This window comes from Carcharhinus amblyrhynchos, chromosome 9, assembly GCF_965287045.1.
Source record: "Carcharhinus amblyrhynchos chromosome 9, sCarAmb.v2.hapA, whole genome shotgun sequence".
Classification (NCBI taxonomy): domain Eukaryota; kingdom Metazoa; phylum Chordata; class Chondrichthyes; order Carcharhiniformes; family Carcharhinidae; genus Carcharhinus; species Carcharhinus amblyrhynchos.
This window is the reverse complement of record NC_137332.1, coordinates 103,226,259-103,249,554: the sequence shown is the minus strand read 5'-3', so window position 1 is coordinate 103,249,554 and position 23,296 is coordinate 103,226,259. Positions and strand designations below refer to the sequence as shown.

At 49.8% G+C, this 23,296-nt stretch overlaps 1 protein-coding gene across 2 annotated transcripts in view; it reads right to left on the bottom strand.

The window, feature by feature from the left end:
* atat1 (alpha tubulin acetyltransferase 1) overlaps window positions 1–22,383 on the bottom strand; it is a 59,688-nt gene extending 37,305 nt beyond the window's left edge. The window contains exons 1-2 of one of the 2 annotated variants that reach the window (XM_080196341.1): window positions 21,962–22,383; window positions 4,388–4,448 (exon numbers count right to left, since the gene is read on the bottom strand). In XM_080196341.1, the coding sequence (XP_080052467.1) occupies window positions 4,388–4,448; window positions 21,962–22,056 (156 nt within the window). In that variant the 5' untranslated portion in view covers window positions 22,057–22,383. The other variant, XM_080196342.1, reaches the window with a different exon arrangement.
* Window positions 22,384–23,296: the final 913 nt, after the last annotated feature.

Genomic DNA, 23,296 nt, shown 5'->3' with positions numbered 1-23,296 from the left:
GTAATTGAACGTTACAACATCTGTGTTTACTCACTGAAGGCTGGCCTTGAATTCAGTGCATCTTAGAGTGGCGAGAAATAGCGAGTAAGCGCAGCTGCTTAAGAGGCCATAACCAGTAAATATAAAAATTGATGCTACTGCAAATAGTTACCCCTTTTCAATCAACAGGAATGTGGATATTTTAAGCAGTGGAGACTGTTTTCACCATCCTTCACAATGTTATGCAATGAGTGATTGAAAACACAACTGTAAAACAAAGGACACATTCCACTTGCTACTGTCCCACCCCAATCACAAGATGAAATGCATTCTTATAATCTGTTACTAAGCCATCACAAATGTGAGATATGAACATATGAAATAGGAAGCCATTCAGCCCCTTGAGCCTGCTCTGCCACTCAATGAGAACATGGCCAACCTTCTACTTCCACTTTCCGGCACTACTTAATATTTAGGATTCTTAGTCTTGAGCTTACTCAACAACTAAGCTTCCAGCCCTCTGGGGAAGAAAGCTCCAGAGATTTACCGCCCTCCAAGTGAAGAAATTCCTCCTAGTCTCAATCCTAAATGGCCTTACTCTTATTCTGAGATTGTTCCTTCTGGTCCCAGACTGACCCACACCCCACCCCTCCCCGCCAAAGCCATGGGAAACACCCTTCCTGTATCTACCCTGTAAGAATTTTGTATACTTGAATTAAATCACTTCTTATTCTTCTAAACGCCAGAGAATAAAGGCCCCATTTATTTAATCTTTTTCCATCTCAGGAATTAATTTACTGAAGTTTCATTGTACTCTCTTGATGGCAAGAATATCTTTCTTCAGTTAAGGAGACCAAAACTGGACACAATACTCCAGGTGCTGTCTCGCCAAGGCTCTGGACAATTGCAGTAAGACACCTTTACTCCTGTACTCATATCTTCTTGCAATCAAAGCCAACATACCAAATGTCTTCTTAACTGCCTGCTGTACCTACATGTTAGCTTTCAGTGATTCATGAACAAGGATATCCAGGTCCCTTTGAAGTTCAAAACTTCTCAGCTTCTCACCATTTAAGAAATACTTTGTATTTCTGTTTTTTTCTATCAAACCTCACATTTCACTAGAGGTTCTCATCTGCCTCTCCAATCCCTTTGAACACCTTCGCATCCTCACAACTCACACTTCCATCCAGTTTTGACATCTGCAGACTTATTTCCATTCTGCAGGAGCATTTAGTTCCCGCACCCAAAACATTGATTGTAGATTGTGAACAGGGGCGGCTCAAGCACATGTCCTTGTAGTACCCACTAGACAGCCTGCCTACCTGAAAATGACCCATTTATTCTTACTCGCTGAAAGTCAATTCTGAATCCATGTTAGTATATTATCCGCAATCCCGTGAGTTTTAATTTTGTTTACTAACTTCTTGTTTGTACGGAGTCTCATTGAAAGATTTTTGGAAGTCTAAATATGCCACAAGCACCAGTTTTCCTTTATCTGTTCTGCTAGTTACATCCCACAAAACTCCAGCTCATGTGTTAAACCTGATTTCCTTTTCTGACTGTCATTTGCTAAGTGTCCTGTTATCACATCCACTTGAGAGATTCTAGCATGTTTCCTTCTCCTGAAGTATGGCTAACAAGTCTTTGATTTTAAAGTTTAAAGTTTATTTATTAGTGTCACAAATAGGCTATTAACATTACAATGAAGTTACTGTGAAAATTTCCTAGTCGCCACACTCTGGCAGCTGTTTGGGTACACTGAGGGAGAATTTAGCATGGCCAGCATGTGGGAGGATACTGGAACACGCGGACAAAACCCACGCAGACACAGGGAGAACATACACACGCTACAAAGATAGTGACCCAAGCTGGGAATTGAACCCAGGTCCCTGGCACTGTGAAGCAGCAGTGTTAACCATTGTGCCACTGTACTTTATTATTGTCACATGTATTAATATACAGTGAAAAGTGTTGCTTCTTGCGCACTATACAAACAAAGCATACTGTTCATAGAGAAGGAAAGGAGTGTGTGCAGAATGTAGTGTTGCAGTCATAGCTAGGGTGTAGAGAAAGATCAACTCAATGCAAGGTAGATCCATTCAAAAGTCTGACAGCAACAGGGAAGAGCTGTTCTTGAGTCGGTTGGTATGTGACTTCAGACTTTTGTAACTTCATCCCAAAGGAGAATGTCCAGAATGCATGGGGTCCTCGATTATGCTGGCTGCTTTGCCGAGGCAGCAGGAAGTGCAGACAAAGTCAATGGATGGGAAGCTGGTTTGAGTGATGGATTGGTCTACATTCATGACCTTTTGTAGTTTCTTGTGGTCTTGGGAAAAGCAGGAGCCCATACCAAGCTGTGCTACAACCAGAAAGAATGCTTTCCATGGTGCCTCTGTAAAAGTTGGTGAGAGTTTAGTTACATGTCAAATTTCCAGGGAAAATGGAGGCATTGGTGTGTAGTGCCTTGTTTTCTCTCTCCCTTCTTTGTTAAATAGTGGGGTTACATTTGTCACATTCCAATCTGCGGGAACATTTCCAGGGTCTATAGGATTTTGAAAGATGACCACCAGTGCATCTACTACGATTGCAGCCACCTCTTCCAACACTCTGGGATACATATTATCAGATGCAGGGGATTTATCAAGACCCATTACTTATTTATAAAATTAATATTAATATTTTGCAGTTCCTCATTTACACTAGTCCCTTGATTTGCCATTATTTCTGGCAGGCTTTTAGTATTTCCCTCCCTGAAGACAGACACCCAACTCAGTTTTATAATCGCTCAAGATCCCAATATAAAGCTACCAATCTCGGTTTCATTTAAACCCCTGACCTGTTTCTATCTCTTTGCCTTAACAGCTTCCTTGATTAAAAAGTGAGTTTTCCCACATTTCCACCGCCCTACCACACACAGTAGGTGTGAAGATCTGACTGACTTATTCCAGTTCCCATGTTAACTTTGCGAAGGACTCTTCTGGATATCATTTCCAAACAGCCAAGCTCCAATTTCAAAAAGGTTTTGTCCCCTCTTGTTCTAAACCAGCCCCCGCCCCACCCCCTGACTCATAAGAACATAAGAACATAAGAAATAGGAGCAGGAGTAGGCCATCTAGCCCTTCGAGCCTGCCCCGCCATTCAATAAGATCATGGCTGATCTGTTGTGGCTCAGTTCCACTTTCCCGCCCTCTCCCCATAACCCTTAATCCCCTCTCTTATCAAGAACCCATCAACCCGCGTCTTAAAAATATTTAGCGAGGCAGCCTCCACCACTTCAACGGGCAAAGAATTCCAGAGATTCACCACCCTTTGAGTGAAGAAGTTCCTCCTCAACTCCATTCTAAACCGCCTCCCCTTTATCTTGAGGCTGTGCCCCCTAGTCCTACTGTCTTTTTTGAGCGGGAAGAGTCTCTCCACCTCTATCCTATCCATCCCATTCATCATCTTATACGTCTCAATGAGATCTCCCCTCATTCTTCTAAACTCTAATGAGTACAAGCCTAGTTTATTCAGCCTCTCCTCATAGCTCAATCCCCTCAACTCCGGTATCAGCCTAGTAAACCTCCTCTGCACTCCCTCCAGGGCCAAAATATCCTTGCGCAGGTGCGGCGCCCAAAACTGCACACAGTACTCCAGCTGCGGCCTCACCAATGCCCTATACAGCTGCAGCAAGACCTCCCTACTTTTATATTCAATCCCCCTCGCTATGAAGGCCAGCATCCCATTCGCCTTCCTGACCACCTGCTGCACCTGCAAGCTGGGTTTTTGCGACTCATGCACAAGGACCCCGAGGTCCCTCTGCACCGTCGCCTGCTGCAGTTTTTCGCCCCGTAAGTAATAGTCCTTCCTACCATTCTTCCTACCAAAGTGGACCACCTCACACTTGCCAACATTAAATTCCATTTGCCATTTCCTGGCCCATTCGCCCAGCCTATCTAGATCCTTCTGCAGACTCTCCACACCCTCCACACAATTTGCCTTTCCCCCAATCTTGGTGTCATCAGCAAATTTCGACACCCTGCGCTCGGTTCCCTCCTCCAGATCATCTATATAAATGGTAAATAGCTGAGGCCCCAGCACCGACCCCTGGGGCACCCCACTAGTCACCAACCGCCAATCCGAATAGCACCCATTGACCCCCACTCTCTGTCTCCTATTTGACAACCCATCCCACCATCACAAGGAAATACGTACCCTCATAGCTTCAATCAGCATAAACATCTCAGTTAGTCTACCTCCCAGGCATTTGTACAGGAGGCCCATTCAGTTACTGCTGAAAACATGCTCAGTCTGACAACTGCTGGAATGACGCTCAGGGCTGAGATGAGAGTCTGTCATAAGATTGCAGAGCGGCCACGCAAAATGGAGACTCGGACAACGGCACAGCGACACACTAGGACGTTACCTTGGCCGAGGCCTCCCCCATCTTGTCCAAGACTGTAGCCAGCTGGCTCTCCAGGGTAGCCCTGTTGGGAAAGAGAAAATGGCGAAAGCATCAACAAAAACGGCTGTTGTACCACAGAATTACCTCTCAAGGCAACAGTGGGGCAACTCCCAGGCAAGAGCAGGTGAGGGCGCAGAGGAAATTTCTGAGAACGGCACCAGAGATGAGGGACATCAACTAACGGGGAGGTATTATGAAAAGCTAGGGTTCTCCTTGGAGCCGGAAAGGTTAAGGGAAGATTCACCAGAAGTAGTCAAAATCATGAATAGGTTTTGAAAGGGCAGATGAGGAGAAATTTCCAGTGGCAGTGTTATAGTTCAGTCAGAAACTCCAGTGTTGTATGGAGACCGTCTGAATCACAAGTTTTGCATCTTGAATTTGGCTAGAATAAGCATGATGTGTTTCACTTCAGGTATGATTCAAATGGACCACTTTTGTCAAATAAAATTTATTTAAAGAGTCAACATGCATAGTAAGAAAATTAGCACGAACGCAGGGCGCTGTGCTCTATGGGCTGTTTCCGGGGACGCACACCGAGACAAATATCAACTGCTGCTGGAGGGTCATCAACTCGGTGCAGGATGCACTTTGGTCCGCCCGAAACTTGCTGATCTTCCAGTTGAAAGAACTGTCCTCGACCGAGTGTTGCAGACTGGCACATTCCAAGGTCCAGGACTACGTGCTGAGGGATGTGCTGAAGCTTGGGGCAGCCGCCGCAAAGGCAGAATGGGGAAAGGCCACACTGTAAGGCCTTTTAACAGGCAGACCGAGGGCCTGGGAACTGCAGAATACCTCGGCCTGCGTAACTGTGTGCCAATCTGAAAAATAACGGCACACAATAAAATTTGAGGCATGTATATAGTTTTAAGTTATGAAATGTAATGACTGTAATTTGTATACAACCGTAAAAAGGTTTTTATTCTGCACTGTTTGCAATTTTTAGACATGTAGATTTGCAATAGTTTAATTGAGATTTTTATGAATAAAGTATATTTTGAAATAAAAAAATTAGCAAGAATTTATCAATTACAAACAAGAAACCAAAACGACCATTATAACGTATAACCCTTAACAAATATATCTATTGTGTTCCAATCAAAACCAAAACCTTCCATAGACAAAACCCTTTAAACAAGTTCACAGTAAAAACTAATGCTCACATGACACTGGAAACTGAGTCCTTTGGTTGAAGTCTGCAGTTCTCTGGATTCACTCAAAACAGTTTGAAGTCAAAGCGGCTTCTCAGAACAACTGGGACAGACTCTCTGGTCAAGTCCCCAACTGCAGAATGGTAAGACCTTGCTTTCAGCTAACCAGCAGAATTTCCAAAATAAACAGGGAGAGAGAAAACACTTTTCAGCTGGCTGTCCCTTCCAAAACCTAAACTGTAACTCAGAATTGAAAATGAAAGAACTTGTGCCATTTGACCTGCCAACCAGTTTGTTTTCTTCTAAAAAAAATTCTAAAGCAAGAACAAATAACTCCCATCCAAGCCACTAAAGGAGCATTAAAAGGACATCTGGTAGCCAATTTGGCAACACTGAGATCATCACGGGTCATGAGCTAAGAAAACACTGAAGCTCTGAGAGCTGCAGAGATCCTGATTTAAAAAAAAACTTCCTTAACCGGTACACTCACAGTAGGATGATCAGTAATCGGAGACGAAGAGTTAAGAGAATTGGTGAGAGAACTAGAGGGGAAACCATAGAATTCCTACAGAGCAGAAGTAGGCCATTCAGTCCATTGACTCAGCACCGCCTCTCTAAAAAAGCATCTTATCCAGGTCCACCCCTCCGCTCCATCCCCATAACCCCATGCATTTACCATGATTAATCCACCTAAACTGCACACCTTTGGACTTTTTTTTTCAAAAAAGCAGCAAGTTATAATGATCTGGACTGCATGACATAAAAGGAACAGGAGTAGGTCATTAGGCCCATCAAGCCATCTCCACATTTAAACAGATCATCGTTGATTATCTATCACAGTACCATTTTCCCCCACTGTTGCCATTTTCCTCAATGTCATTGGTATCCAGAATCTATCGATTTTGGTCTTGAACATACTCAATGACTGAGCTTCCACAGCTGTCTGGAGTAGAGAATTCCAAAGATTTACCACCCTTTCAGTGAAGAAGTTCCTCTTCATCTCGATCTTAAGTAACTTGCCCTTATTCTGAGACTGCGTCCCTTGTTCAGGCAGCACGGTGGTAAAGTGGTTAGCACTGCTTCCTCACAGCGCCAGCGACCTGGGTTTGATTCCTGGCTTGGGTCACCGTCTGTGAGAAGTTTGCACATTCTCCCTGTGTATGCAAGGGTTTCCTCCAGGTGCTCCTGTTTCCTCCCACAGTCCAAATAAGTGCTGGTTAAGTGGATTGTCAATGTTAAACTGCCTTTTAAGTGTCAGGGGACTAACTAAGCTAAATGCATTGGGTTATGGGGATAAGGCCTGGGTGGGATTGTGGACTCAGACTCCTTCTGCACTGTAGGCTATGATTCCATGAATGTGAACAACTTCACATTTTCCCCACATTGTGCTCCACCTGCAGATTTTTGTCCACACACTCAACACATCTATTAACATTTATCTTCAAACTCCTGAAGACTTCTTCATAACATACTTTCCCAATTATCTTTGTATTGTCTGCATATTTAATTACAATGCCTTCGCTCCCTTCATCCAAGTCACTGATGTGAATTGTAAGAAATTGAGGCCCCAGCACAGACTCCTGCAGGACTCCATGCATCTCACCTTGCAAATCAGGCAAAGACCCATTTACGCATACTGTCTGTTTTCTTTCTATTCAGGTCAATACGTTAGCTCCTAAAGCACCTCCACGCATACCTTCTCACTTCACCACACTCCCGTATGCCTCCACACATTCCCACATAGATAAGATACGTAAAAAAGGTGTTTGTATATTATCCCTGTATGAAGCCAAGACCATCCTTTTGCCTTGTTAACTGAACTGTTAATGTGGAGCTAGCCTTTTGTTGCTTCATTCAGGAAAGGTTATGTAAAGAATTTTCCAACATCTGGTTCAACAATGACGATGACTCATACATACCATTCATACTGTACTACCAACTGAGTTACTGAATGACAATGTAAGGGAGCTAGATTAATAAAATCAATACAGATAGTAACACAGTAAGGGGGAAAGAGGGAGCTGGATTAATATCCATACAGATACTGTCAATGATAGGGTGGTTAAAGAAGGGGCCTCACTGAGTGTCACTGGGGGTGAGCTGGATTATCAATACAAATAATCATTAATAATGGCACTAAAGAGGAAGAGAGCAGACATAAGAACATAACATAAGAAATAGGAGCAGGAGTAGGCCATCCAGCCCTTCGAGGCTGCCCCGCCATTCAACAAGATCATGGCTGATCTGTCATGTCTCAGTTCCACATTCCCGCTCTCTCCCCATAACCCTTAATCCCCTCGCTTATCAAAAACCCATCAACCCGCGTCTTAAAAATATTTAGCGAGGCAGCCTCCACCACCTCAACGGGCAGAGAATTCCAGAGATTCACCACCCTTTGAGTGAAGAGGAAGAAGTTCCTCCTCAACTCTGTCCTAAACCACCCCCCCTTTATCTTGAGGCTGTGCCCCCTAGTCCTACTGTCCTTTCTGAGCGGGAAGAGCCTCTCCACCTCTATCCTATCCATCCCATTCATCATCTTATATGTCTCAATGAGATCTCCCCTCATTCTTCTAAACTCTAACGAGTACAAGCCTAGTTTATTCAGCCTCTCCTCATAGCTCAACCCCCTCAACTCCGGTATCAGCCTAGTAAACCTCCTCTGCACTCCCTCCAAGGCCAAAATATCTTTGCACAGGTGCGGCGCCCAAAACTGCACACAGTACTCCAGCTGCGGCCTCACCAATGCCCTGAGAAGTCACAAGTAGATGGTGGAATCATCGGTGAATCTCTCCATTTCAGACCTTATGATGCAGAGAAGGTAACTTGGTGGGGGTGGATGGAGAAACAAGAGAACATTAATTGTCAGAGGTTGAATCAGATACAAATAAAAGGTGAAGGAAAATCAGTGTCAAGGCTTCTATATTAAACGAAGGAGTCATGGTCCGTGTAAAATGAGAAGCAGCTGTTGCATAAAGTCATGAACAGCAACAATTGCGGCACTGTGCTCGCATCTGTGCTGCTGACATTTTGGCGGGTCAGACAACAGCTACAATTCAAACCACAGTTGTCAGCCCAGAGCACAAGGGGCAGGGTGGGGGAGGAGAGAGAGAGAGAGGGAGAGAGAAGAGTTTGTGTCGTCGGTCCACCGCAGGCACTCATCCAGAACATTTCAAACTGCTCACGTGAGCAGGAAAGAAACAAATAGAAAGTTCTTGCACTTCTACTGTGCCTTTCACCACCCCAGGACATTGCAAATAGCTTCCCACCCAATGAAGCACGATTGGAGTGTTTACTGTGCCAGTGTAAGAATGATGCGGATATGCCGGCGTTGGACTGGGGTAAACACAGTAAAAAGTCTGACAACACCAGGTTTAAGTCCAACCGATTTATTTGATAGTAAACTCACGAGCTTTCAGGGTTAGTCCCTTCGTCAGGTGAAGGGACTAACCCCGAAAGCTAGTGAGTTTACTATCAAATAAATTGGTTGGACTTAAACCTGGTGTTGTCAGACTTTTTCCAGTGTAAGAAATCAGTTGCCAGTGCAAAACCTCACTTACTGTACTGTCTGGAGACAATACACATCTCTCTAACCTGCGCTCAGTGCTCCTTCCACTCACATTATTAGCCACATGAACCCTTCCAGTGTAAGAAACACAGTAACCAAATTTGCATACAGCAAACAGCAACAGGATAATGACCAGGTCATCACCTATGGTGATAGCAGAGGGATAGATATTGCCCTGGACAAAGGGAAGTACTCCCCTCCTGCTCCTCTTCAAAACAATACCATGGATTCTTTCACATCCATCCGAGGGGGCAGATTCATCATAAAGGTGACCCCTCCCCCAGCAGTGCAGCGCTAGCCCTCAGTGTTGCCCCTCTAATAGTTCAGCACCCATCTCCTGCAAGTTCTTCCCCTCTGACAGTGTGGCACCACCCTGCCCACTCAGTACTGTTCATACACCACAGCACAACACCCATCTTATCCCTGCCCTTCCAAAAGCGCAACACTCATCTTAGTACTGCCCCTCCAATAGCGCAGCCCCCTCCCTCAATATTTCCTCTCCAATGTATGGTACATTCCCCTCCCCAAATACTGCCCTAACCACAGTATATCCACATCCCCTTGGAACTGGCCCTCTAACAATGCAGCACCTCCCCACCGCCTCAATCCTGTGCTTCTGCCTATAAAAAACACGCAGACCAGAATCTCCCAAGGTTCATTCCTCAGTGCATGTGCTGCTCAGCTAGGGCGATGAGACAGCCGCTATGTCCGGGCAGAGGGCCAAGGAATGGGAGAAATGGGCACTTTTCCCATTCCTGACTGTTATTCAACGTTCACAGAAAAGAAATATGCACTTAATCATATCCATACATATTATGTGAGGGCAAAATCAGGAACATGACATAAATAGATCAATGAGCCCTTCAAGCCTGCTCTACCATTCAACACAGTTGTGGTTGATCGGATTGTGGAAACTTCTCAGCTTTTAATCAGTGCCTGGGGCCCTACAGCTCCCCCACCCCACCCGAGAGGGAAAACATCTTCTCAGCTTCCACCCTGTCAAGACCCCTGGCAATTGAGTGTGTTTTGATAAGATGTCATTCTTCTAAAGTCCAATCAACGCAGGCTCAACCTGCCATCAAAAGTCAAACCCACTCACCCCAGGAATTGGCCCAGTGAATCTTCTCTAAGCTGCTCCCAATGCAAGGATTAGCAGTGATGTCTCCACAGTTGAATAACTGCGGTCATTTGCCGTTCATGTATGAGGAAAGTGCGAAATGGAAATGGGTTACTGAGAAACTGCCATTGACCCCCCCCCAATTCCTGATCCTGCACATGGATAGTTCCCCTCTTCCCAGGAGTTTTATGTCAATCTGGAAAGATTAAGCAGGGCAGGACTCATTTATCTGGAGAAGGCTGTGTTCGGATGCAGGGAAGGGGAATGGGTGCGAGAGCAGCACGTGACACCAACAAAATGTTCTATTTATCACTGAATCACACTGATGAATGCAATTGAGAATTATTCAGCAGAAACTTTATTCAGAGAGTGGAGGGAAATGTGGAAGTTGCTACCATATGTCATGATTGAGACAAGAGCAGAAACTGGGACATTTGAAAGGAAGCTGGGTAAGTACACAAGGGAGAAAGGAACAGAATGTTATACAGACATGCTGAGGTGAAGCAGAATAGGAGGCGGTGCTGGTGGAGTCAGGATTGGGCAATAAATGCTGGTCTAGCCAGTGATGCCCACATCCGATGAACAGTGGACAAAAACCCAGCATAGGCCAGTTAGGCCGAATGGCCTGCTTCTGTGCTATAAATTCTATGTAATTCAATGCAAGGCAAGGTACCAGCCTGGCCTCATTATAAGAATAAAAGAGAAAAATGTACTTTAGTTGGGTCAAGACGTTGAAAGTGGAGACCAACTTGGGAGTAGAAAAAACATTTCCCCAACCTTTCACAGTGACCTATCCAGAATCCTTTCACCTTCCTCTCCATGCCATGCTGGTTCAGCAGGCTGAAACGCAACACAATGTGCATCAAGACATTTCGCAGTTGTCAGATCTCAACACTCAGCAGGTCCAATGCACCAGTTTGCTCAAGTGGGTGCATCGATGAGGATAGGCCTCAGAGAGAGAGAGGGGCAAAAAATTACTACTGCTATTCCCAGGGATCGGGGCACACTCATCTACAGATACTTGACCTCGTTACAAAAAGAAATACACTCAGGTTTAACAGAGATCTGAACACAATCAGTATGAGGAGCCAGGGGGGTGGTAGTATGAAGACATGGCCGAGGGGTGGCAGATTCCTATCTCCATTCCCAAAAGAGTTCCACAGCGTTACCATTGATGATAGCTGATAGCAGGAGCCCAGCCCAGTCCTTCTCCTTTCCTCCCAGCCCAATTCACAACCAGAGCACCTTGGCCCTAAGCAAACAAGGAACAAAAGACCTGCATTTATTTAGCTCTCCTTACCAGCCTAGTTTTGGGCCTTGCCAAATTGGGTTTCAACAGGTCTAGACAGGGGTTGGTTGAGGGCATGTTGTCCGGCCTACCTGTCTGCCCCTTTCCCACTGGCATTGGGGATGGGGGGCTGCACTGGCAGCATCCATAATAATGTTTTAGTTTTATAAGATAAGCTGCCTTAAACTTTTTGTCCTTTTGTTGCAGCACCTCTTTAAAGGGACAATTGGTTCATTTAGTTTGTCAATTGGCTAATTTGCCCAAATATTTATTGTTGTTATGAACGCGTATATAGCACCTATCACTAACTCACAACGTCCTTGAGTGTTTTCCATCCAGAGTAGAACATTTTTGAAGTATAGTCACTCTCGTAACACAGCAATGCAGCAGCCCATTCATCTGTGATAATGTCCAGAGGGTCCATTTTGGTGATCGTGAGAGATAAATATTGACCGGGGCATTGGGGATAACTTCCCTGAAATTCTTTAACATAACACCACCGGACCTTTAACGTCCATCTGAGTGGGCAGACAAGGCCTCAGTTCAACATCTCATCCAAAAGAATGCCAGCAACCCCCCCCCCCCATTCACCGAGGGTGCAGTCAGTACTTGTACTGACTGTTGGCCTAGACTACACGCCCACCTCTCCAGAAGAATGTGTTAATATCTCGGCTGTTACAGCCAAACTGACGAGAGGAAGGAGATGAAGGAGTTAACATTTCCTCCTTTGTCTTGCGTATGTTTTCTCTTCATTCTTTCATGGGATGTGGGCATCGCTGGCTGGCCTGTATTTGTTGCCCATCCCTAATTCCCCTTGAACCGAGTAGCTTGCCAGGCCATTTCAGAGGGGCTGTTAAAAATCATCCACACTGTGGGTCTGGAGTCACACATGGGCCAGACTTTGTAAGGAGGGCAAGTTTCCTTCCCTGAAGGATATCAGTAAACCAGGTGGTTTTTAATAACAAACTGATAACAATTTTATGGTCACATTAATAGATTTAAATTCAAGAAATAGATCTGGAATTTAAATTCCAACAGCTGCCTTGGTGGGACTTGAACCTGCACCCAAGCTCACCCTGTCCCTGATGGGGGAGGATCACTCGGGGAAGAGGGGTCCACATCACAGGCCACCAGCGAAGTCAAGCAGTCAGTACGAACACTTTTTGATGGAACTTAAGAACAGAAGCAGGAGTGCACCTCTTTGTGGGCAATAAGTTGACATGGGTCAGCATGAATAGGAAGGCTGGCACAGGGAGCGCCAGGCAGGATGAAGCAAGGGATTGGATATGGGCAGAGAGGTGAACACTTCTCCTATCGGGGAGTATGTTGGATTGAAGTAAGGACCAGCTCAATCCATAGGGATTGATCAGCCATGTACACGAATAGGTCAAAAATAGTGCACTCTCACTTGGATTCATTAAGTTTCCTGTAGGCACTGGAGACCAAGCTGAATCAGCCTTAATTTGTAATGAAATCAGGCTGGGGACACAGATTCCAGACAGCGTCTGGATTTATGAATGCCTTTCTGGCCAAGATAAAATGGACTGGAACAAAGCCGAGATCATGCGCGCACACTGGGACATATGCCCGCTCACAGGGAAAAAGCTTCATTGCTTTCAAAACAGAGACTGGTTCTTGGGCAACCAGAAAAATAGCAGTCAGGATCTCAGCTCTCGACAAGACGTTACTGCGCAGCACAGGAAGATTTAAGGCACAGTGGAGGAGGCCATTCATCCCATCATAACCATGCTGGCTGACCAAAGAGCTGTGCAGTCTAATCCTACTTCCCAACTCTTGATCAGTAGCGGTGTTGGTTGGTTATGACACCCTGAGGGCCAATCCAAGTTTTTTCGAACTACAGTGCAAGCTTCTGGCTCTACCACCCTTTCAGGAAGTTCCAGGTCTCCCACCCCTCCTCTGGGTGTGAAGATTACCTTTCTTTTTTGTCATTCATGGGACGTAGGTATTGCTGGCTAGGCCAACACTTATTACCCAATCCTAATTGCACTCGAGAAGGTGCTGGTGAGCCGTCTTCTTGAACCTTGTGGTGTAGGTACACTCACAGTGCAGTTCGGGAGAGAGTTCGAAGATTTTGACTCAGTTATTGGTTTGAATTACTGTAGCACCTCATCCTGTGGATTTTTGTGCAGGCAGGCTAGGTTAAAGCTGCTCCTTTGTCTGGCAAATCAAGTAAAACAAACCCTCAAAGAACAACCATCTCGGACACAATGTGAAGCAACCACACAAGCAGGATAAAGGTCATGAAGTCAGGCATATGCACCTTTAAGGCAGACACAGGGAAGCATTTATTTACATTGAGCACCATCAGAAAGCTTGAATGGTGGTGGAGGCTGAGATTCTGGATGCACTGTAGAAATTACAACAGGCCCAAACTCTTTGCCACAAGACGGAGGAGCAGAGTCAGCATGTTGAGTTTGCTCTGTCTTTCAATAAGATCATGACTGATCTGATGTGATAATCTGCAACTCCACTTTCTCACCTTATCCCCATAACATATAAATTATAAATCAGTAATGTTATTGATTTAAATGTGTTATTACTGCCACAAGTAGGCTTATATTAACACCAGGAAGATCTCCAATCAGTAACTGTATCCTGTGCAGCACGAGGCTGTATTTGGGACTGGGGGCACAGTTGGGAGTGCAGTGGTGGCTGGACACTTGCCTCGTCAGTCTGGACCAGGAGAGGGCCTTTGACAGAGGATTGCATACCTATATGGTCATGGTCTCCAAAATGCGATTTGGGAAGGGAATCTGCAATTGGATCCAACTGCTGTACATAAACATCAGTAAAGTAGTTTCAATCAATTGGTGGGAATTAGAAAGCTTTCTCACTAAATCTGGAGTCAAGTAAGGATGTCCTCTCTCTCTCCCCCCACTCCTGTTTGTGTTGCACAGAACCTTTTACACAGCCCAACAGGGACAGCTTGGGCATAAGAATGACAATCCCAGGCAGGTTGAAACCTCTCTGCACATGGACAGCGTCACCTTCTTTCGTTCGGAACTGCTGTTGGCGCATAGACTGATGAACATCTGTGACAGTTCGAACTGGCATTAAGCAGCAAGGTAAATTGCAGCAAGACTGAGGCCACGTTCTTTTGGGAACTGAGCCTTATCTCCTTCAACGTCAGGCCAGACAGCCTGAAGGTATATCTGTGGAATTCCCTGCCCAGAGAAACAGATGAGGCTACCTAGTTGAATGTTTTAAAGGCAAGGGTAGATAGATTTGAACAATAAAGGAATTAAAGGTTATGGTGAATGGGCAAGTAAGTGAAGCTGAATCCATGAAAAGGCCAGCCATGATCTTATTGAATGGTGAAGCAGGCTCAAGGCGCCAAATGGCTTACTCCTGCTTCTAGTTATGTTTGTATGTTCTTACATGGGGACTGCCCGGAGATATGATTCAGAGAAGCTAGAGTGTGTACTAAAAAAACTAGGAGTGTACAGCAAAGGTGAGGTAGAAACTACGCACGTGGAAGCAATGCTCCCTTTCCATAAGAAGCTCGTCATCAGGTGAGGCACCCTTGGTTTTGCTGTATGTGGCTGTTCCTGCGTCTGGGTGATTATCTGAGCCACCTGTTACCTTACCTGGAGGTCAAGGATGGATTGTGTTGGCAGGGACACAAAGCTCTGAGCAAAGGGGAAAAATGTATCTAACATCACCCTCATTTCGATGACCATCTTTGTTTGTCACTGAATCAAGGCAGTGCACAAACTCTCAGTATGCAAACACCAAGTGTCACTACCTGTCCTTGGTGTTGCAAAGGATAGGCCTGGCTGTTTCTTCAGAAAGAACTCTTCAAAATGCAGCTAATGAAAATATAAAACTTACTCCACTTTATAAATCAAAGAAAGGGTTTAATAAAGAAACATCATTACTCCAAACTTGAGGCCTCGCCCTGGGCCACTCCAAGCTCCCGACGATTCTACAAAGTTCCTTATTTATAGGGAATCAGCTGGTCAGCTGACTATTACATCACTCTCTAATTGGTTCCTCAGTTTACTGTATCAGCTGACTATTACATCTTGTTCCCATTGGTCACATTACATCCAATACAAAGTTGTCACCTATTACATTCTAACATGGCTATGCTTTTGCAGAACGTTCCAAGTAGTTGGACCATCCTGAACCCCCTTGTCCCCATGGAAACACCTCTGACCACAAGTCCATCAGGCAGCCTTCCGCATGTAAAGTCCTGTGGGAAAATGAGGTGGTGGATCCTGTTGGATGGTTCCCTGAGCAGACTGTCTGAGTCATCTGGTAAATGCCTCATCATCAGAGCTTCCAAACAAGCACCAAGACATTAGCTTGGCTGGTGACGAGAAAGGCACTCCCCATCAGATCCTTTCTACTCGCCCGGAGTATCATCCCATCTTCCCCTTGCCCTCAAGGTGACTGTGGTGGGGAAGAGGCCATTGTCCACCTCCTTGTGGAATAGGCCTTTGCAAAGCAGGTCTAGAGAGGGAGAAGCAGTGGGTGGGGGGATTTTATTGAGGTTCATCCCGAACAATCCTGAGATACCATCCTGAGAGGAGTACCATTCACATACACACGGGGCAGGGTAGGTGTAGGAAAATGCTTTGTTGAAATGGCAGCGCGGGCTCGTTGGGCCGAAGGGTCTGTTTCCTGTGCTGGGTTGTTCTTTGTATACAGGATTCTGAGTTCCACGGACCACTCCCAGGGATGCACACGGAAACAAACTGCTGATGTCGCTGGAGGATCAATCTAGTGAAAGATGCTCTTTGGTCTGCCTGAAATCGGCTGGTCTTCCAGTACAAGGGACAAAAAGCTGTCCCCGAGTGAATATGGCAGACAGGCACATTTCAAAGCCCAGGACCACATGCTCAGAAATAAAATGAATCTTGGATAGCTGCCACAAAGACTCAATGGGGAAAAGCCGGCCATAGTACATCCAAGGGCTGGAAACCCACCCTCGGGCTGTATGACTCACATTGGATGTACATGGAGAATTACATGTATCACAATTATATTGAAGCATCTCAGAGTGCAACATCATCCATGGACAAAAGCTGAATATGATTACACATCCCATAATGTTCAATTTATATGTTTTGCAAAGTACTGAGATATTTTATGACTAAAGCATGTTGTTAGGAAATAGAGATGGTTTAAGTAATTTACATTTGTATAGTGAGTATTAGAAATGAGGTATAAGGTTAAAGTTAAAGTTAAATTCGTGTTTTTGTAAAACTTAAGTTAGGTTCATGTTGAACAAAGGTGCTTGCATGTCTGTAAGTTTTAGTTTCGCTTTAAACATTACTTTCATTATGGGTATACAACATAAAAGCAGAAGGAAAGGAAAAGCTGGGCTGTTGCTTAGACACACACACACACACACACACACACACACACACACACACACACAGTAGTTATTCAGGATAAGGAAATCTACAAAAAAGGAGGGTTTAAACCTGATTCCTCCCTGATTAATATTGTTCAGTAAAATACAAGGGAAATGCACTTACCCACAAGGTCTGGGTTACTCAATTCACCCATGAGCATGTATAACCTTCTATTACAAGGAATCTTAACTGCTATTTTCTTCAACAAAAGGAGGATTGTTTGGTTGCTGTAATTTGCTGCTCAGCTTCCCAATTCTCTGAATCACTTCCCCTGTCTTTTCACAGTGCCATGCATTTTCTTTTTAAATTTGAGTTGAGTTTTGGCCCAGGTTTTCACTTCTCCATCACACTCTCCTTTCCTACTCCAGATTGAGAAGCTTTATTTATTTAACTGTTCTCCACAGAAGGGAAACACTGACTCACAGTATTATAGCAGTAACCTTGGAAATTAAAAGCTATTTTCCCTGTTTCTAACATACCTAATATTAATAAATTCATACACATCATGAACTTCTCAGAGAGCCATCACAGAGAGATAAAAGCAGTGGGGGGCGGCGGCGGCGGGAGGGTCCCGCTCTGAAGAAGGGTCATCCAGACTCGAAACATTAGCTGTATTACTGCTCCACAAGTGCTGTCAGACCAGCTGAGATTTTCCAGCATTTTGTTTATGTCACAGAGAGATATCCAGTTACCAAACGATAGCAAAACATCTAGTGATAGACCATCAAAACCACAAAGATTGAGGACGTTATCACAAATGATCGTGGGTGAGGGGTGAAGAAGAAAGCAACAGTCATGTACAAGTTTCATCATGGAAGTAAAAATACCACACTTCCCATTTAATATGTGTGCGTGCGTTTAAAGGTGCATACATGGGTTTTATTTACGTATCTGTGAATCCACATTAGTGATTCTTTTGAGTAATTAAATACAGGGTGGGAAGTTGCAATTCAGAAGGGGGGGGTGTGGTAAAGGGGGGGGGTGTGTGTGGCGAAGGGGGGGGGGTGTGTGTGGCGAAGGGGGGGGGTGTGTGTGGCGAAGGGGGGGGGGTGTGTGGCGAAGGGGGGGGGGGTGTGTGGCGAAGGGGGGGGGTGTGTGTGGCGAAGGGGGGGGGTGTGTGTGGCGAAGGGGGGGGGTGTGTGTGGCGAAGGGGGGGGTGTGTGTGGCGAAGGGGGGGGGTGTGTGTGGCGAAGGGGGGGGTGTGTGTGGCGAAGGGGGGGGGTGTGTGTGGCGAAGGGGGGGGGTGTGTGTGGCGAAGGGGGGGGGTGTGTGTGGCGAAGGGGGGGGGTGTGTGTGGCGAAGGGGGGGGTGTGTGTGGCGAAGGGGGGGGGTGTGTGTGGCGAAGGGGGGGGGTGTGTGTGGCGAAGGGGGGGGTGTGTGTGGCGAAGGGGGGGGGTGTGTGTGGCGAAGGGGGGGGGTGTGTGTGGCGAGGGGGGGGGTGTGTGTGGCGAAGGGGGGGGGTGTGTGTGGCGAAGGGGGGGGGTGTGTGTGGCGAAGGGGGGGGGTGTGTGTGGCGAAGGGGGGGGGTGTGTGTGGCGAAGGGGGGGGTGTGTGTGGCGAAGGGGGGGGTGTGTGTGGCGAAGGGGGGGGGGTGTGTGTGGCGAAGGGGGGGGGTGTGTGTGGCGAAGGGGGGGGGTGTGTGTGGCGAAGGGGGGGGGTGTGTGTGGCGAAGGGGGGGGGTGTGTGTGGCGAAGGGGGGGGGTGTGTGTGGCGAAGGGGGGGGGTGTGTGTGGCGAAGGGGGGGGGTGTGTGTGGCGAAGGGGGGGGGTGTGTGTGGCGAAGGGGGGGGTGTGTGTGGCGAAGGGGGGGGGTGTGTGTGGCGAAGGGGGGGGGTGTGTGTGGCGAAGGGGGGGGGTGTGTGTGGCGAAGGGGGGGGGTGTGTGTGGCGAAGGGGGGGGGTGTGTGTGGCGAAGGGGGGGGTGTGTGTGGCGAAGGGGGGGGGTGTGTGTGGCGAAGGGGGGGGGTGTGTGTGGCGAAGGGGGGGGGTGTGTGTGGCGAAGGGGGGGGGTGTGTGTGGCGAAGGGGGGGGGTGTGTGTGGCGAAGGGGGGGGTGTGTGTGGCGAAGGGGGGGGTGTGTGTGGCGAAGGGGGGGGTGTGTGTGGCGAAGGGGGGGGTGTGTGTGGCGAAGGGGGGGGTGTGTGTGGCGAAGGGGGGGGGTGTGTGTGGCGAAGGGGGGGGGTGTGTGTGGCGAAGGGGGGGGGTGTGTGTGGCGAAGGGGGGGGGTGTGTGTGGCGAAGGGGGGGGGTGTGTGTGGCGAAGGGGGGGGGTGTGTGTGGCGAAGGGGGGGGGTGTGTGTGGCGAAGGGGGGGGTGTGTGTGGCGAAGGGGGGGGGTGTGTGTGGCGAAGGGGGGGGGGTGTGTGTGGCGAAGGGGGGGGGTGTGTGTGGCGAAGGGGGGGGGTGTGTGTGGCGAAGGGGGGGGGTGTGTGTGGCGAAGGGGGGGGGTGTGTGTGGCGAAGGGGGGGGGTGTGTGTGGCGAAGGGGGGGGGTGTGTGTGGCGAAGGGGGGGGGTGTGTGTGGCGAAGGGGGGGGGTGTGTGTGGCGAAGGGGGGGGGTGTGTGTGGCGAAGGGGGGGGGTGTGTGTGGCGAAGGGGGGGGGTGTGTGTGGCGAAGGGGGGGGGTGTGTGTGGCGAAGGGGGGGGGTGTGTGTGGCGAAGGGGGGGGGTGTGTGTGGCGAAGGGGGGGGTGTGTGTGGCGAAGGGGGGGGGTGTGTGTGGCGAAGGGGGGGGGTGTGTGTGGCGAAGGGGGGGGGTGTGTGTGGCGAAGGGGGGGGGTGTGTGTGGCGAAGGGGGGGGGTGTGTGTGGCGAAGGGGGGGGGTGTGTGTGGCGAAGGGGGGGGGTGTGTGTGGCGAAGGGGGGGGGTGTGTGTGGCGAAGGGGGGGGGTGTGTGTGGCGAAGGGGGGGGGTGTGTGTGGCGAAGGGGGGGGGTGTGTGTGGCGAAGGGGGGGGGTGTGTGTGGCGAAGGGGGGGGGTGTGTGTGGCGAAGGGGGGGGGTGTGTGTGGCGAAGGGGGGGGGTGTGTGTGGCGAAGGGGGGGGTGTGTGTGGCGAAGGGGGGGGGTGTGTGTGGCGAAGGGGGGGGGTGTGTGTGGCGAAGGGGGGGGTGTGTGTGGCGAAGGGGGGGGGTGTGTGTGGCGAAGGGGGGGGGTGTGTGTGGCGAAGGGGGGGGGTGTGTGTGGCGAAGGGGGGGGGTGTGTGTGGCGAAGGGGGGGGGTGTGTGTGGCGAAGGGGGGGGGTGTGTGTGGCGAAGGGGGGGGTGTGTGTGGCGAAGGGGGGGGGTGTGTGTGGCGAAGGGGGGGGGTGTGTGTGGCGAAGGGGGGGGGTGTGTGTGGCGAAGGGGGGGGGTGTGTGTGGCGAAGGGGGGGGGTGTGTGTGGCGAAGGGGGGGGTGTGTGTGGCGAAGGGGGGGGGTGTGTGTGGCGAAGGGGGGGGGTGTGTGTGGCGAAGGGGGGGGGTGTGTGTGGCGAAGGGGGGGGGGTGTGTGTGGCGAAGGGGGGGGGGGTGTGTGGCGAAGGGGGGGGGTGTGTGTGGCGAAGGGGGGGGGTGTGTGTGGCGAAGGGGGGGGGGTGTGTGTGGCGAAGGGGGGGGGTGTGTGTGGCGAAGGGGGGGGGTGTGTGTGGCGAAGGGGGGGGGTGTGTGTGGCGAAGGGGGGGGGTGTGTGTGGCGAAGGGGGGGGGTGTGTGTGGCGAAGGGGGGGGGTGTGTGTGGCGAAGGGGGGGGGTGTGTGTGGCGAAGGGGGGGGGTGTGTGTGGCGAAGGGGGGGGGTGTGTGTGGCGAAGGGGGGGGGTGTGTGTGGCGAAGGGGGGGGGTGTGTGTGGCGAAGGGGGGGGGTGTGTGTGGCGAAGGGGGGGGGTGTGTGTGGCGAAGGGGGGGGGTGTGTGTGGCGAAGGGGGGGGGTGTGTGTGGCGAAGGGGGGGGTGTGTGTGGCGAAGGGGGGGGGTGTGTGTGGCGAAGGGGGGGGTGTGTGTGGCGAAGGGGGGGGGTGTGTGTGGCGAAGGGGGGGGTGTGTGTGGCGAAGGGGGGGGGTGTGTGTGGCGAAGGGGGGGGTGTGTGTGGCGAAGGGGGGGGGTGTGTGTGGCGAAGGGGGGGGTGTGTGTGGCGAAGGGGGGGGTGTGTGTGGCGAAGGGGGGGGGTGTGTGTGGCGAAGGGGGGGGGTGTGTGGCGAAGGGGGGGGGTGTGGTGAAAGGGGGGGAGGGGGTGAAAGGGGGGGAGGGGGTGAAAGGGGGGGAGGGGGTGAAAGGGGGGGAGGGGGAGGGGGAGGGGAGAGAGGGGGGAGGGGAGAGAGGGGGGGAGGGGAGAGAGGGGGGAGGGGAGAGAGGGGGGAGGGGAGAGAGGGGGGAGGGGAGAGAGGGGGGAGGGGAGAGAGGGGGGAGGGGAGAGAGGGGGGAGGGGAGAGAGGGGGGAGGGGAGAGAGGGGGGAGGGGAGAGAGGGGGGAGGGGAGAGAGGGGGGAGGGGAGAGAGGGGGGAGGGGAGAGGGGGAGAGGGGGGAGGGGGGAGGGAGAGGGGGGAGGGGGGAGGGGGAGGGGAGAGGGAGGGAGGGGAGAGGAGGGAGGGGAGAGGGAGGGAGGGGGAGGGGGGGAGAGGGAGAGGGAGAGGGGGAGGGGGAGGGGGGGAGAGGGGGAGGGGGAGGGGGAGGGGGGAGGGGGGGAGGGGGAGGGGGGGAGGGGGGGAGGGGGAGGGGGAGGGGGGGAGGGGGGGGGAGGGCGAGGGGGGGAGAGGGAGGGGGAGGGGGGAGGGGGGGAGAGGGGGGGGAGAGGAGGGGAGGGGGGGGGAGAGGGGGAGGGGGAGGGGGAGGAGGCGGGGGGGAGGGGGGGGGGGGGAGGGGGAGGGGGGGAGAGGGGGAGGGGGAGGAGGCGGAGGGGGAGGGGGAGGGGGAGGGGGAGGGCCGGCGGTTCCTGAGATTGAGAAGCAGGCGCAACACTGGGATGGAGGAGAGAATCAAAGAGAGGCGTTGGCAGCGGTAGACTTTCAGACAGATTGAAAGAGAGAGTGTTAGACATGAACCGTGCCTTTCTGTACATCAAGAGCAGCACTTACTTGTTGGAATTGGTCCTCCTGCCAGGCTGCAGATGGTGATCCAAGACTGAGATCCTCTCTGGAAACAGGGGGTTAATATCAAAAGGGAATTCCATGATGTAGAAATCGCGATTGGGGAGGAATAAAATCAGCAACAACACTGAATAAAAACGTATTGCTTTAAAAAAATAAAAATACACAAAAATAGTTAAAATATTTCGGCTGGATTAAAAATGCCGCGGGAATAAAGACAAGGCCATGAGAGCAGTGGGAGGTCCTTCCCTTGTGCAGATATCAAACAATGAGTTACATGAGGGGAGGAGAGAGCCGCTTTTTTCTCCACAGCACTGCTTCACCCTGACTATAGACATAGGCAAAAAACTACAGGCTCCTCTCCATCCCACCCGCCTCCATCGCCTGTCCCTCCCAGGCGTCCATTACAATCACAGCCCGCCGCCCAGACAGCAAGTCGCCCAGGCGACGCTTCCGCCGAAGAAGGTCGGCGGACATCCAGCGTCACCGCCCAACCGCCATCTTGGGTGAGGCGCCCGGCTGCCCGCCATATTGAATGAGGCAATTCCCCTCGCCATCTTGGGTGAGGCGCGGGGTCGAGGCTCAAAGGAAAGGGATCGAAGTTCCGGTGCTGTGCAGAAGGCTCAGCGCCGCGTAGCCTCTCACTTTCCCTGGACACTATCCCAGACTATTTTGCCCGTATAGCGCACAAGAAGAAGTCTGACAACACCAGGTTTAAGTTCAACTAATTTATTTCAGAATAAACTCACAGGCTTTCGGGAACAAGCTTTCAGACTTCTTACAGTGTTTATCCCAGTCCAACGCCGGCATCTCCACATCATAGCCCATAAGAAACAGTACTTTTCACTATATAGTAATACATGTTTCAATAATAAATCAAAATTAAATCAACTTGGATTCCCTAGGTGAATTTCAGGTCCAGTATCCTCTTCAGTCATTTAACGTTGGTACCTGTCCACCAACACCCCAATTGTAAAATTCTCATTCATGTTTTCAAATCTTTCTTGTTTGTGCCCATGCACTAGCCCAATCACCCTCCAGATATCTGTGTTTCCCCCAGTTTTGGTCTCTTGCCCTTCCTTGATTTTCATCACTCCATTCCATCTTTGGTGGGCCTCTCTTCTACTGCCTAGATCCTGTGCAATTTCCTTCCTAAACCACTTTGCCTCTTGTTCTATCTTTAAGACGCTTCTGAAAATCTCCTTGTTTGACCAAACTCTAGATCACCTGCAACATTCAATTGTACAGTTGCTAGCCCTCCAAAATTGGCCAAGAGTCTCCAGGAATTGGTAAAAAATCTGTAGGACACAGAAAATATTTTGA